General features: G+C 42.5%; 1 protein-coding gene across 14 annotated transcripts in view; it reads right to left on the reverse strand.

Moving 5' to 3' along the window:
- Positions 1–14,348, reverse strand: part of DLG1 (discs large MAGUK scaffold protein 1) — a 427,573-nt gene that overhangs the window by 394,636 nt on the left and 18,589 nt on the right. For all 14 annotated transcript variants that reach the window (XM_084638865.1, XM_084638863.1, XM_084638875.1 and 11 more), the window contains exon 3: positions 11,769–11,935. In XM_084638865.1, coding sequence (XP_084494991.1) covers positions 11,769–11,935 — 167 coding nt within the window. The remainder of the gene's footprint in view (positions 1–11,768; positions 11,936–14,348) is intronic.

Consider the following 14,348-nt stretch of genomic DNA (forward strand, 5'->3'; position numbering starts at 1 on the left):
GTTTATACGATCAGAATATTTAGGTTTAAGAATTGTAACTGGCTGTACTAGAAATGATTGCCAAGCATAAAGCATTACTCTAGTACCTCATGGATAACAACAAACTATCTGGGAGTCTATCTCACAAAAGCTAGGATGCCAAAATTACAGGATATTTTTTTAAAATCAATAATCCCTAATAGTACTTTCTCAGACTCAGACAACTATTTAAATAGGAAAAAATATTAAACATGTTCTGGGAAAGGTTATATAAATATAACATTTTGATTTACTCATTACAGAAGAAGCTGCTGTTACTTTAATGCATTCAGAATTTTAAATTTAGATAGAATAAACAGATATTTAGATATTATTTAGATAGAATAAAGATAGAAAATCTTGCTGCTGAATGATAAGAAATGCATCAGTTAAAAAAAAAATCAGTGCAGCAAAGTACTGCCATAATTAGCTCTTACAGACACGATATTTACAAACAGTACCAGACGCTCACCTTAACTATAGGATTTAATCCAGCAAAAGAATTCAAATTAAAAATCAGACGACAGAAAGCTGTGACAAGGTATTTCCATTATGATTAGACAAAAAAAATATTTACAATAGGATTAGAAGGACCCAAAAAAATCTTGTTAACAACTAGTTCAAAGACTTTAGCATCTTACCTTGGTTGTTACAATACATAAGCAGTCCATCGTTTCAGCATAACAGCTATTTTTCTAGACATGAAAGTAGTTTATTACAAATCTATTGTAACTAACCACTGACTAACAAAGAACTCAGAACTGAGATAAGGTGACTCATTCGAGGTCAAAGCAGAAGAACTTATGGCAGGTTCTCTCCTGGATCCACACAGAGGTAGAAACACCAGCTACAATAAAAATATTTTAAATGTCCTAAAGCAGTCAAACTCATTTACTTTGATTATCTGTATCGGAAGAGCTTGAATTTATCCCTGAACTAAAGCCACAGAAGATGTTAGAGTTTATTCCATACCAGTTAACTGTTTCCTGATATGCTGTTTTATTAATCACTCCTCTCCCAGGATTGCTTAACCCATGAGGTTCACAGGGAGTCATTTGATGAAATGCAATACAAAATGGTTTTCCACTGTACAAGATCTGAAACAGGTTTTCCCTAGCCGGTCACATTCTTTTTTTTAACACCCCCCCCCCCAAAATTATAACTGCAAGTAAAGATTTTTCCCATCAAACCATTTCAGCATCTGCAGCCTGCAAAATAATTGACTTTCTTAGGCAGTAACGAATGGAATAGTCCATGTAGAATTTTAGAAGAGGGGAGCAGGGAAACTGAAACTCATGCAACTTGCAAAGGGAAAAGACAGTCTTTACTAGAATTCTCACCAGCAACCACACAACAGAACCACTAACCCAGGAACCTATCCTTGCAACAAAGCCCATTGCCAACTGTGTCCACATATCTATTCAGGGGACACCATCATAGGGCCTAATCACATCAGCCACACTATCAGAGCCTCGTTCACCTGCACATTTACCAATGTGATATATGCCATCATGTGCCAGCAAGGCCCCTCTGGCATGTACATTGGTCAAACTGGACAGTCTCTACGTAAAAGAATAAATGGACACAAATCAGATGTCAAGAATTATAACATTCAAAAACCAGTCGGAGAACACTTCAATCTCTTTGGTCAATCCATTACAGACCTAAAAGTTGCAATTCTTCAACAAAAAAACTTCAAAAACAGACTCCAATGAGAGACTGCTGAATTGGAATTAATTTGCAAACTGGATACAATTAACTTAGGCTTGAATAGAGACTGGAAGTGGATGGGTCATTACACAAAGTAAAACTATTTCCCCATGTTTATTTCCTCCCCTCCACCCCCCACTGTTCCTCAGATGTTCTTGTCAACTGCTGGAAATGGCCCACCTTGATTATCACTACAAAAGGTTCACCCCGCCTCCCCCCCACTCTCCTGCTGGTAATAGCTCACCTTAAGTGATCGCTCTCCTTACAGTGTGTATGGTAACACCCATTGTTTCATGTTCTCTATGTATATAAATCTCCCCACTGTATTTTCCACTGAATTCATCCGATGAAGTGAGCTATAGCTCACAAAAGCTTATGCTCAAATAAATTTGTTAGTCTCTAAGGTGCCAGAAGTCCTCCTTTTCTTTTTGCAGATACAGACTAACACGGCTGCTATTCTGAAACCTGAGATCTTTTTGAAGTTCTTCACAGTCTGCTTTGGTCTTAGCTATCTTGAGCAGTTTAGTATCATTTACAAACTTTGCCACCTCACTGTTTACCCCTTTCTCCAGATCATTTATGAAAAAGTTGAATAGGTTTGGTCCTAGGACTGACCCTTGGGGAACACCACTCGTTACCCCTCTCCATTGTGAAAATTTACTAGCGGGGGAGGAGTGGTCACAAAACTAAGTGATTGGGCAACAAAATGGAAAATGAAATTTAATGTGGATAAATGTAAAGTAATGCACGTTCAAAAAAAATAACCACAACTATACATACAATATGATGGGGGCTAATTTAGCTACAACTAATCAGGAGAAAGATCTCTTGGAGTCATCGTGGATAGTTCTCTGAAGATGTCCACGCAGTGTGCAGCGGCGGTCAAAAAGTAAACGGGATGTTAGGAATCATTAAAAAAAGGGATAGAGAATAAGACGGAGAGTATCTTACGCCCACATCTTGAATACTGCGTACAGATGTGGTCTCCTCATCTCAAAAAAGATATACTGGCATTAGAAAAGGTTCAGAAAAGGGAAACTAAAATGATTAGGAATTTGGAACAGGTCCCATATGAGGAGAGATTAGAGAGGCTAGGAGTTTTCAGCTTGGAAAAGAGGAGACTAAGGGGGGATATGACAGTGGTATATAAAATCATGAGTGGTGTGGAGAAAGTGAATAAGGAAAAGTTATTTACTTGTTCCCATAATATAAGAACTAGGAGCCACCAAATGAACTTAATGGGTAGCAGGTTTAAAACAAATCATAGAATCATAGAATCATAGAATATCAGGGTTGGAAGGGACCCCAGAAGGTCATCTAGTCCAACCCCCTGCTCAAAGCAGGACCAATTCCCAGTTAAATCATCCCAGCCAGGGCTTTGTCAAGCCTGACCTTAAAAACCTCTAAGGAAGGAGATTCTACCACCTCCCTAGGTAACGCATTCCAGTGTTTCACCACCCTCTTAGTGAAAAAGTTTTTCCTAATATCCAATCTAAACCTCCCCCACTGCAACTTTAGACCATTACTCCTCGTTCTGTCATCTGCTACCATTGAGAACAGTCTAGAGCCATCCTCTTTGGAACCCCCTTTCAGGTAGTTGAAAGCAGCTATCAAATCCCCCCTCATTCTTCTCTTCTGCAGGCTAAACAATCCCAGCTCCCTCAGCCTCTCCTCATAACTCATGTGTTCCAGTCCCCTAATCATTTTTGTTGCCCTTCGCTGGACTCTCTCCAATTTATCCACATCCTTCTTGAAGTGTGGGGCCCAAAACTGGACACAGTACTCCAGATGAGGCCTCACCAATGTCGAATAGAGGGGAACGATCACGTCCCTCCATCTGCTCGCTATGCCCCTACTTATACATCCCAAAATGCCATTGGCCTTCTTGGCAACAAGGGCACACTGCTGACTCATATCCAGCTTCTCGTCCACTGTCACCCCTAGGTCCTTTTCTGCAGAACTGCTGCCTAGCCATTCGGTCCCTAGTCTGTAGCTGTGCATTGGGTTCTTCCGTCCTAAGTGCAGGACCCTGCACTTATCCTTATTGAACCTCATCAGATTCCTTTTGGCCCAATCTTCCAATTGGTCTAGGTCCTTCTGTATCCTATCCCTCCCCTCCAGCGTATCTACCACTCCTCCCAGTTTAGTATCATCCGCAAATTTGCTGAGAGTGCAATCCACACCATCCTCCAGATCATTTATGAAGATATTGAATAAAACCGGCCCCAGGACCGACCCTTGGGGCACTCCACTTGATACCGGCTGCCAACTAGACATGGAGCCATTGATCACTACCCGTTGAGCCCGACAATTTAGCCAGCTTTCTACCCACCTTATAGTGCATTCATCCAGCCCATACTTCCTTAACTTGCTGACAAGAATACTATGGGAGACCGTGTCAAAAGCTCTGCTAAAGTCAAGAAACAATACATCCACTGCTTTCCCTTCATCCACAGAACCAGTAATCTCATCATAAAAGGCGATTAGATTAGTCAGGCATGACCTTCCCTTGGTGAATCCATGCTGGCTGTTCCTGATCACTTTCCTCTCATGCAAGTGCTTCAGGATTGATTCTTTGAGGACCTGCTCCATGATTTTTCCAGGGACTGAGGTGAGGCTGACTGGCCTGTAGTTCCCAGGATCTTCCTTCTTCCCTTTTTTAAAGATTGGGAAGGAAAAGGAAGTTCTTCTTCACTCAGCGCACAGTCAACCTGTGGAACTCCTTCCCTGAGGAGGCTGTGAAGGCTAGGACTATAACAGGGATTAAAAGAGAACTGGATAAATTCATGGAGGTTACATCCATTAATGGCTATTAGCCAGGAAGGGTAAGGAATGGTGTCCCTAGCCTCTGTCTGTCAGAGGGTGGAGATGGATGGCAGGAGAGAGATCACTTGATCATTACCTGTTAGGTTCACTCCCTCTGGGGCACCTGGCATTGGCCACTGTCGGTAGACAGGATACTGGGCTGGATGGACCTTTGGTATGACGCAGTATGGCCATTCTTATGTTCTGTTCATTTCCATGTTTGGATTGCTGTTAAATTTAATCCTCACTCTGACTTAACTACATTTAAACAACATACCTGTAGTGTACTTATCTTAAATGACTGATATGCACTCTGTAGGCTGGTGGGCTCCCTCACCAGACAAGGAAAAACCAGGGCCTCTTTCTGGCCCTTTCTTCAGGGCACAGTTTCAGTCTCTAAAAATGAAACTTAGACAAAACAAAGCAGCAACTCTGCCCACCGCAGGCTAGAGCTCCCAGAAGCTTTTCCCCTTGCTTCTCTCAGGGCTAAAAAGAAGACGCACTCTTTCCTTAAATTCCCCACGGCCTACTGCAGTAGCCCATCTCCATCCTGCAACTCCTGCTAACCAAACCCTCAGCCTTTTATAGGGATCACAATGCACAGTGAACCGTGCAACTATTTGCCAGAGGATGTTGTGAAGGACACAACTATAACAGGGTTCAAAAAAGAACTAGATAAGTTCATTGAGGATACGTCCATCAATAGCTATTAGCCAGGACGGTGCCCCTAGCCTCTGTTTGCCAGAAGCTGGGAATCGGCAACAGGAGATGGATCACTTGATGATTACCTGTTCTGTTCCTTCCCTCTGAAGCACCTGGCATTGGCCACTGTAGGAAGACAGGATACTGGGCTAGATGGACCTTTGGTCTGACCCAGTACGGCCATTCTTACAGGGTTTTTTTGTTTGTTTATTTTTATGTTTACCTGACCACTTCCCAGCTGGGTCTGATAATCTATCAGTGTTGGTGGTCCTAAGCCCTCTGGTTCTTAAAAGGGGCAGTCCACTTCATTACACACACTCAACGGTAATACTATTTTAAAACTTTTTCTTTGGGAATTTTTATTGTTTAATTATAAGTTTCACATGTGAACTGAAAAAATGTGACAATCTGGAAAATCTGTCGATGCACAACTTATGAATTCTAGTTAATGTCATAAAGTTGCTGAACCCATGGACTGCTTCTGTGGTTGCAGAAACAAACAATCACCTGCTGTCAGGACTATAGCACATCCCCCCTGGACCACGTACAAGGGGGGCAGGGGGAGGAGTAAGACCATAACAGTAAGCTATTCCAGTGGAATCACCTTGGTTATAATGGGTTGGCTGAAACTGGAAAGCCAGTTTTCTCCAACTTTTCCAGAAGTGGCTGGGGTTTGGAAAGTGGAAAATCCCCCAACGCATAAGGAAAGAGAGTTTATTTACTTCTACAGTAACTTGAGTTCAAGATGTTTTGTTCCTATGGTGCTACACCATAGGATGTGTGCACGCCAATGCACTCCCAACCAGAGATTGTGAACAGCAGGGTTCGCAGATCCAGGCCTGTGCAGAATTCCACACAGTGCTTATGAGGGTACATAAAGAGGCACAGAACTGCTGCCACTCCAGTTCCTTCTCAACCATGAAGCTTAGAGAATCCACAGCAGAGGGGAAGGATGGTGGGAGGTAGAGCACTCATAGGGTATGTTTACACAGCAAAGAAAAACCCGCAGATGGCCCACGCCTTCCACACTGTATGGTCCTAAAGCGTGGGCCCAGAAGTCTATACAGCAATGAAACAGCCTCACACCCAAGCTCCATGAGCCCAAGTTAGCTGGCATGGGCCAGCCACGGGTAGACATATCAAGAACTCAAGTTACTGTACAGGTAAGTAACTTCTCCTCCTTCGAGTATATGCAGTTCATGCTATTAGCCAGGATGGACAGGGATGGTATCCCTAGCCTCTGTTTGCCAGAAGCTGGGAATGGCCGATGGGATGGATTTCTTGATTACCTGTTGTGTTCACTCCCTCTGGGCCACCTGGCATTGGCCTATCAGAAGATAGTATACTGGTCTAGATGGACCTTTGGTCTGACCCAGTTGGACGTTCTTATGTTCTTGTGTCCCTATGGGTCCTCCAACATAGGAGCTCCCAAGCAATATCTCAATGTGGAAGCAGACGCTGAGGACGTAAATCCTTGCAGGACTGCCTCAAAGGTAGTGTCAGTTCTGGATGCAGGTATAATGACGTAATGTTACGCAAACATGTGAACTGATGACTAGGTGGCAGCCAGGCAGATTTCTGCTATTGGGACATCCTTAAGGGCTATAGAGGTGGACTGAGCCCTACAGGAGTGGGCTGTGACTCCGTGTGGGAGATGTATCCCAGCCATTTTGTAGCATGTCAAGATACAATCGGAAACCCATTTTGAAAGTCTGAGTGGAAACTGGCTGATCATTCATCTTTTCTGCAAAGGATACAAAGAGTCTGGGGGAGGCCCTAAAGGTCTTAGTCTTTTGAAGGTAGATGGCAAGGGCTCTCCTGACATTTAATATGTGAAGACTAGCTTCCTCTCTTGAGGTATGAGGCTTTGGATAAAATATCAGTAAATAAATACCTTGGTTGATATGAAATGCCAACAAGATTTTAGAGAGGAAGAGAGGATGTGGGCACAACATGACCCTGTCACGATAGAAGGCAGAGTATAGTGGATATGCCATGAGTGCCCCACTTTCTCCCATTCTTCTGGCCAAGGCAATGGCTATCAGAAAGGAAGTCTTGAAGGGAGAGGTGGGAGACAGAACAGGTAGCCATTTGTTCAAAACGGGGTTCTCCTAAGGCACCGAGAACCAGACTGTTGACTGGGCCGCTTGGCCAGAGCAGCTCCTGGGGAGCCAGTTGTCTAGATATGGAAAGACTGCAATGCCCCAATGATGCAGGTGAGCTGCTACTGCTGAAAAACACCTGTGGAGAGCCCACAGGTGAGGTGACATACTGGTAATGTTCCAAGAACAGAAAGCACTTGTGCAAGGGATGCATAGCCACATGAAAGTACGCATCTTAAGAGGTCAAGAGCAGTGAACCAGTACCCCAGATCTCGGAATGGCATATCGGTAGCTAGCATTATCTTTTTTAAGTGCTGCAATAGGGCATAGGTATTACGATTCCTCTTTTGGAAACCATGAAATATTTGCAACAGATTCCTCCCTCTGATTTACTGCTTAGCAAGAGAGAACTGGCTCAACTTCCCCCCAAATGCAGGAGGTACTAGACTTCCTGCTTTAGAAAAACCACACAAGAAGGGTCCTGAGGCATGGGGTGGAGGGGCAGATGGACTGGAAATGAATAGAGTATCCTACGGCAACCCCCTCCAGGATCCATTTGTCTGAGACAATGAGCTCCCCAGCTGGTAGGAAGTCAGACAAGTGGTCTCCTGAAGGAGGTGCTAGATGACTGAATCTAGCACCAGAGCATCCAGAGGGAGAAGTTGTTTGAGTCCCACAACCAGGTTGTCAAAATGGTTTCTTAGAAGGTGGTGTAGAGGATGGTGTTCCCCTTTTTAAGGGTCTGCGTCTCCTTCTTGGGTACTCTGTAGATCTAGCATAGATCTGTTGTGAATGGTACTGGAATGGTCTAGAGTAAGTGCTGTCTGAGACTTGCTGAAATGTCTGTTTCGGGCACATATATTCCCAGCAACTGCAATGTTGCCCTCGAGTCTTTAAGGGTGTGGAGCAAGGAGTTCATGTCATCACTTAACAACTTAGGCCCTTCAAATAAGAGGTACTCCACAGTATTTTGCACTTCCTCTGGAGGCCAGAAGATTAGAATCAGGATGCCTGTCACGTAACTACTGCAATGACTAAGGACAGTGAAGTCATGTCAGTATTGTTGAAAGATGCTTACAGAGAAGACCTGGTGACCAAATGAGGGCCCTTGTGACAGTTGTTCAACAAAACAAGCAAAAACTTTGAATAATTGTTTAAAAAAAGTTATATTTTGTCATCAAGGCCTGGTAGTTCACAACTCAAAATTGAAGAGCTGCTAATGAACAACATTTCCTACCCAAGAGATGTGGGCATTTAGACTCCTCCTCAGAAGAAGGTCTGAAGCATATTTGACTACTTTTCCTTTACTGCATCTTCCCCCAGGGAGTTGGGAGTAGGATGGGAGAAGTAATACTCCATTCCCTTGGCTGGAATGTAATATTTTTTATCTGTCCATTTGCAAGTGGGAAGAATAGTGGCAGGTGTTTGCCACAGAGTACATGCCGGTGACAACAGTGCCTTATTGATATGTAGGTGATCTTATCCTGGGGAGTTGTATCTAAAATGTCCTCGGTGACTTAGAGGTGTCAGACAATACCGAGGTAAGGGCTTCTCAGTGCTAGTTAGCTTACGGTCTCTCAGATCAGAGCTTCTTAGGGGGTATCAGGGCTTCGGTACCAGTGTCAGCTGGAGAATCGGCTGTACCCAAGGTGGGACAAGAGTCTTCTGAGAATCAGCTCTATAAGGTGACTTGCCCCTCTTTCTAGAGCCTCTAGAAAGGTGCAATCTGGTTTTTGAGGGTTTCATCTCTGGAACTGTCCTTGTAGCTCCAGAAGTCACTGAAGCGGCCTAAGAGGTTGAGGCCAACATACCAGGTGGGGCAGGAGGAATAGGGAACATTCTATTAAGAGAAGTTTCAGTTTAGCCTCTCTATCTTTGTGGGACCTATCTTTGAACCACAAGCAGACTTTACACTTTGATGGTTCGTGAGTTTCTCCGAGATACTAGAGACAACTTGAGTGCCCATCACTACAAGGAAAAGACCTGTGGCAGTTCTGATAAGGCTGGAACTCCAGAGTCTTAGGCATAACCCGGGGAACTGCCAGAGACCACAAGGGGCAAGAAATTTGGGGCAAACCCTAGCATACAATGTGCTACAACTAAAAAAAACAAATAACTAGAAAATAAAAACTATAACAAACAAAACAAAAAAGGGAAGTAAACAATCAAGGCGGGAAGTAGGTTGAAAGCAGCAAAAAAAAATTACTCCATCTCAAACCATAGGCAGTCAAGAAGGAACTGAAGTGGTGGCAGGTCCACGCCTCCACATACCCCTTCACATGGGAGCACAAGGCACTGCACGGCATAGACCTGCAGACACTGCTATTTACAATCTCCGGTCAAGAGTGCACATGCACAAACACATGTTATAATGGAGCACCCATAAGGATGTACACTCGAAGAACAACCAAGGTGTTGATGTTAGCTTTTAAAACCAGACTGGGTGCCTGACACTTAGGCTGGTCTACACTTAAAGTTTAAGTTGACACAGCTATGTTGGTTAAGGGTGAGAAAAACCCACATCCCTGACTGATGTTGCTATGCCGACCTAACCACCAGTGCAGATACAGCCGGGCTGAAGGAAGAATGCTTCCATCAATCTAGCTATCATTCCTCAGGGAGGTGATGTACCTAAACCAATGGAAAAAGCCCTTCTGTCAGTATAGGTTGCATCTACACGACAGGATTATACCAGCATAGCTATAGTACTGTAGCTTTGCTGATATAGTCTGTATAGCTTAAAGCATGCCTACACTGCAGCCGTGAGCAAGCCTCCCAGCCCAAGTAGACAGCCTCATGCTAGTGGGGCTCAAGCTGACACCCTAAAAATAGCATCCGATTCCTTATGCACTCTAACCCCACCCCCTTTTTTTTTTTTTAATCATTATGGTACATTGAGCATGTTTTCATTAAGCTAACCGCAGTGACACTTGGGTATTTTTCCTGAATGGTTACAGGTCATTAAGAACCTACTAAAGCATACAAGAAAAGTTCAAACTATTCATTTAAATGTGCACTACTTTACATGTGTCAACACAAAATTTCATCTCCCAATGCACATTCACCTACTTTGTAAGGTCCCCTCAGATGTTCTTCAGTTGTCTCTCGTCATGAAGAAACTCAATATATATTCTGCAAATTTTGCCACCCTATTTTTCATATTAAACAAAGAATCTTGGAGCATTCTTTACTCTTTTACCATGATGAAAATTTACCTTTTATTACTTTTTTCCTCTCTTAGTTAGTGTCTACTTCTCTCTCATTGCGTGACAGCTTCCACAACCACCTTTTATAAGAGATTTGTCAAAGCCCAAGTGCCAGCACATTCTCCTTTATTTTGTTCACATGCTCACAGTTTCTAGTAGATTAGAGACATGAACACGTGATGTGTAGATCATCTAGATGTCTTACAATTCTAGTTTTGCCATTTCAATCACTTTTGTTAAAAAATATGTAAGGTTCATTCCTCTACTTCCTAGAATCATATCTAGTGTATTTTTAAAGATATGTACAACATTTGCTACTTTCGATAAAACATGGAACCCCGGAACGAGGATTTTCAGCACAAACCACACTCTTTAAAAGTGATAAACATAAAAATTTTAACGAGGAAAGAATTCTAACTCCCCCAGCAGTAACAATATCCTAGTGCTAGCAATTTACACTGTCACATGGGAAAAAGTTATTTCAAGACTGAGATTGGCAAAGCCTCCTAAGAAATTTGGTCCTCGAATTTCCTTTAAAATTAATGTGAATTGGATATCCAAAACTCCTGTATGGCTTTGAAGATACCACAGAGAAAAGGGCTGGAATTAATGTAGAGGCTGCACACTCAGCTCCTGTACTAGGAGGGAATGAACTGCTCAGCTTGACTCAGCCAACTGGACCTTTCTCCATTCCTTGATAAGGGTAGCAGCATATTCTTAAGGGAGAGGGCCACCAATACAAATTGCTGGGATTTTCAAGCAAAGCATTTCAATGGAGTGAAATACTGATAGATAGGAGCCAATGCTGGTAACATGTTCTACGCATGGCTAGATCTGATCTCAAGTTTGCATGGCTAGGCGTGGCGATTCTGAACTCATTAGTTATTGCAAAACTCTGATTTGAGAACAAGAGCCCTGTTTAAGGATATAGTCAAGAATCTGGAGCGCATACACCTCTTTTTGTTTAGTAAATACTCTCTCATATCCAATATTTTAAAAAGTTATTTCTACAATAGTCCTCCTGTGACTAAGATTGTTGATGGAAAAAAGTAATACAGGAATTTTTCCCAGGAATATAAATACTTCTGACAAGAAGAGGGAGTGAGGAATAAGAACAAAACTATACACGAGTTGATATCTTCAAACCAGCAGCGGGTTACAGCTCATAATACAGGAAATGTTTGATCAAGAACTGAGATAAATAGGAACATCAAACACACCATACCTCTATACTTGGGCTAACGCTGCTTGGCAGTGTTTCTGATGTCACTGTTGTGCTTGGAAGGCTGGAGAAATCCCAGGTATTCACAGGTTGTACAGGTTCAGATAGCTTAGAGTGATCAATACATTTTGGATTGTCCAGTAAGGTCACTTCATAAAATTCTTGAATATCTAGAAATGTAAAAATGGTTCAGAAATGAGATTTTATATCGCAGTACAATTATATTAGTAGTTACTTTTAGTAAGCTTTAAAACAATACACAAGACTATAAAATGTTTTAGAGCCATAACCAGAATAAAAACTGAGATGTAAAGCAGCATTGCCTTGGTAAAAGCAGTACATATCACTGATTGACTAATTAATACAATACAAAGCTAACAAAAAACAAAATTACTTACCAGTTACAACATTTCCAATTTTAAGCTTCAATTATCTTCTTGCAAGAAAAAGGAATGCATTTTTTTCATTAAAGAAAACTCAAATTCTGCAAATGTTTTCAGGATTATATATATTTTTAATTCCTAAATGTGTTTTTATGGTGTCAAAATCCAGGCTTTGGGATAAATTCTGGAACTATAGCAGCGTTTTGTAACTTGTTTTAGCTTCAAGAAGAACTGTTTGCTTAATTTACTGGCATTAAATCGTGGAGCAGGTCCTCAAGGAACCAATTCTGAAGCACTTAGAGGAGAGGAAAGTGATCAAGAACAGTCAGCATGGATTCACCAAGGGCAAGTCATGCCTGACTAATTAAATTGCCTTCTGTGACAAGATAACTGGCTCTCTGTGGATGAGGGGAAAGCAGTGGATGTGTTATTCCTTGACTTTAGCAAAGCTTTTGACATGGTCTCCCACAGTATTCTTGTCAGCAAGTTAAAGAAGTATGGGCTGGATAAATGGACGATAAGGTGGCTAGAAAGCTGGCTAGACTGTCGGGCTCAACGGGTAGTGATCAATGGCTCCATGTCTAGTTGGCAGCCAGTATCAAGCAGAGTGCCCCAGGGGTTGGTCCTTGGACCGGTTTTGTTCAATATCTTCATTAATGATCTGGAGGATGGCGTGGATTGCACCCTCAGCACGTTTGCAGATGATACTAAACTGGGAGGAGAGATAGATACCCTGGAGGATAGGCATAGGATACAGAGGGACCTAGACAAATTAGAGGATTGGGCCAAAAGAAATCTGATGAGGTTCAACAAGGACAAGTGCAGAGTCCTGCACTTAGGACGGAAGAATCCCATACACCGTTACAGACTAGAGACCGAATGGCTCGGCAGCAGTTCTGCAGAAAAGGACCTAGGGGTTACAGTGGACAAGAAGCTGGATATGAGTCAATAGTGTGCCCTTATTGCCAAGAAGGCCAATGGCATTTTGGGATGTATAAGTAGGGGCACTGCCAACAGATCGGGGGACGTGATCGTTCCCCTCTATTCGACATTGGTGAGGCCTCATCTGGAGTACTGTGTCCAGTTTTGGGCCTCACACTACAAGAAGGATGTGGAAAAATTGGAAAGCGTCCAGCGGAGGGCAACAAAAATGATTAGGGGACTGGAACACATGACTTATGAGGAGAGACTGAGGGAACTGGGATTGTTTAGTCTGCGGAAGAGAAGAATGAAGGGGAATTTGATAGCTGCTTTCAACTACCTGAAAGGGGGTTCCAAAGAGGATGGATCTAGACTGTCACACATTTGCCTAAATCACAGCAGAATAATTGGCTGTGAATTATAGTTTTTTTTAAAAAGTTAGGTAAGAGTTCTAGATTTCTTTGTTCCAATTTAGGTTTTACCATGGAGAATAAAAACAAAATTAAATATTACATTTAACACCTTCTCTGATTCAATGCACTTGAAGGCTGAAAGAAGTTACATATCTGCGATTTCAGATGGATTTTGGACACGTGCCCATGTATACGCCCAGATTCTGTATGAAATTAATGCCTGAGTTCATCTAGTTGCCTATTTTGTACCTGGACATTTTTAAAAATTTCACTATGTATCAAGACAATAACTAGCATACAATTTAAGGTGCACTTTTTTCAGTGACAGCGTCCAAACTTTTTTTTGGGGGGGGGGGGGTGATGAACAGTTGAAGAAAAGCAGCACCTAAGGCAAACGGACACACTGCTCAATAAGGATTTCTTTGGTGTATATCATGACTGCTTCCACCATGGATATTCTAGTTATGTGCCCGGAGAGTAAAGGTGAGCCTGTTGTGTTTCTTGTGTCTGATATTTATAAGGCTTCCTAAAGGTGCTTGGTGTATAAATCCCCAGTGACTTCAGGACAATCGTCTTTTAAGAAGAGTAGTGCTTCCTCAGTCCTTGTACTGAAGAGCTCTATCACCTCAAATGGAAGGTCCAAAATGTTACCTTGAACCTCTGTGTCCTAGTCACTGCTGTGACCATCAACACTGCAACTGTGTCAGAAACATCCATGGCTACTTGAAAAGTTATTCTGGCAGCCATTTTGCCTTCTTTGATGATCTCCCTTTGTGTCTTATGGTACTCTTGACAAAAAGGGAGTCACACCCTTTATCACATTGCTAAGTATAGCCTAAACAATGCATGATATCTTGCCACCCGAA

This window comes from Lepidochelys olivacea, assembly GCF_965140295.1.
Source record: "Lepidochelys olivacea isolate rLepOli2 genome assembly, chromosome: 9".
NCBI lineage: Eukaryota > Metazoa > Chordata > Testudines > Cheloniidae > Lepidochelys > Lepidochelys olivacea.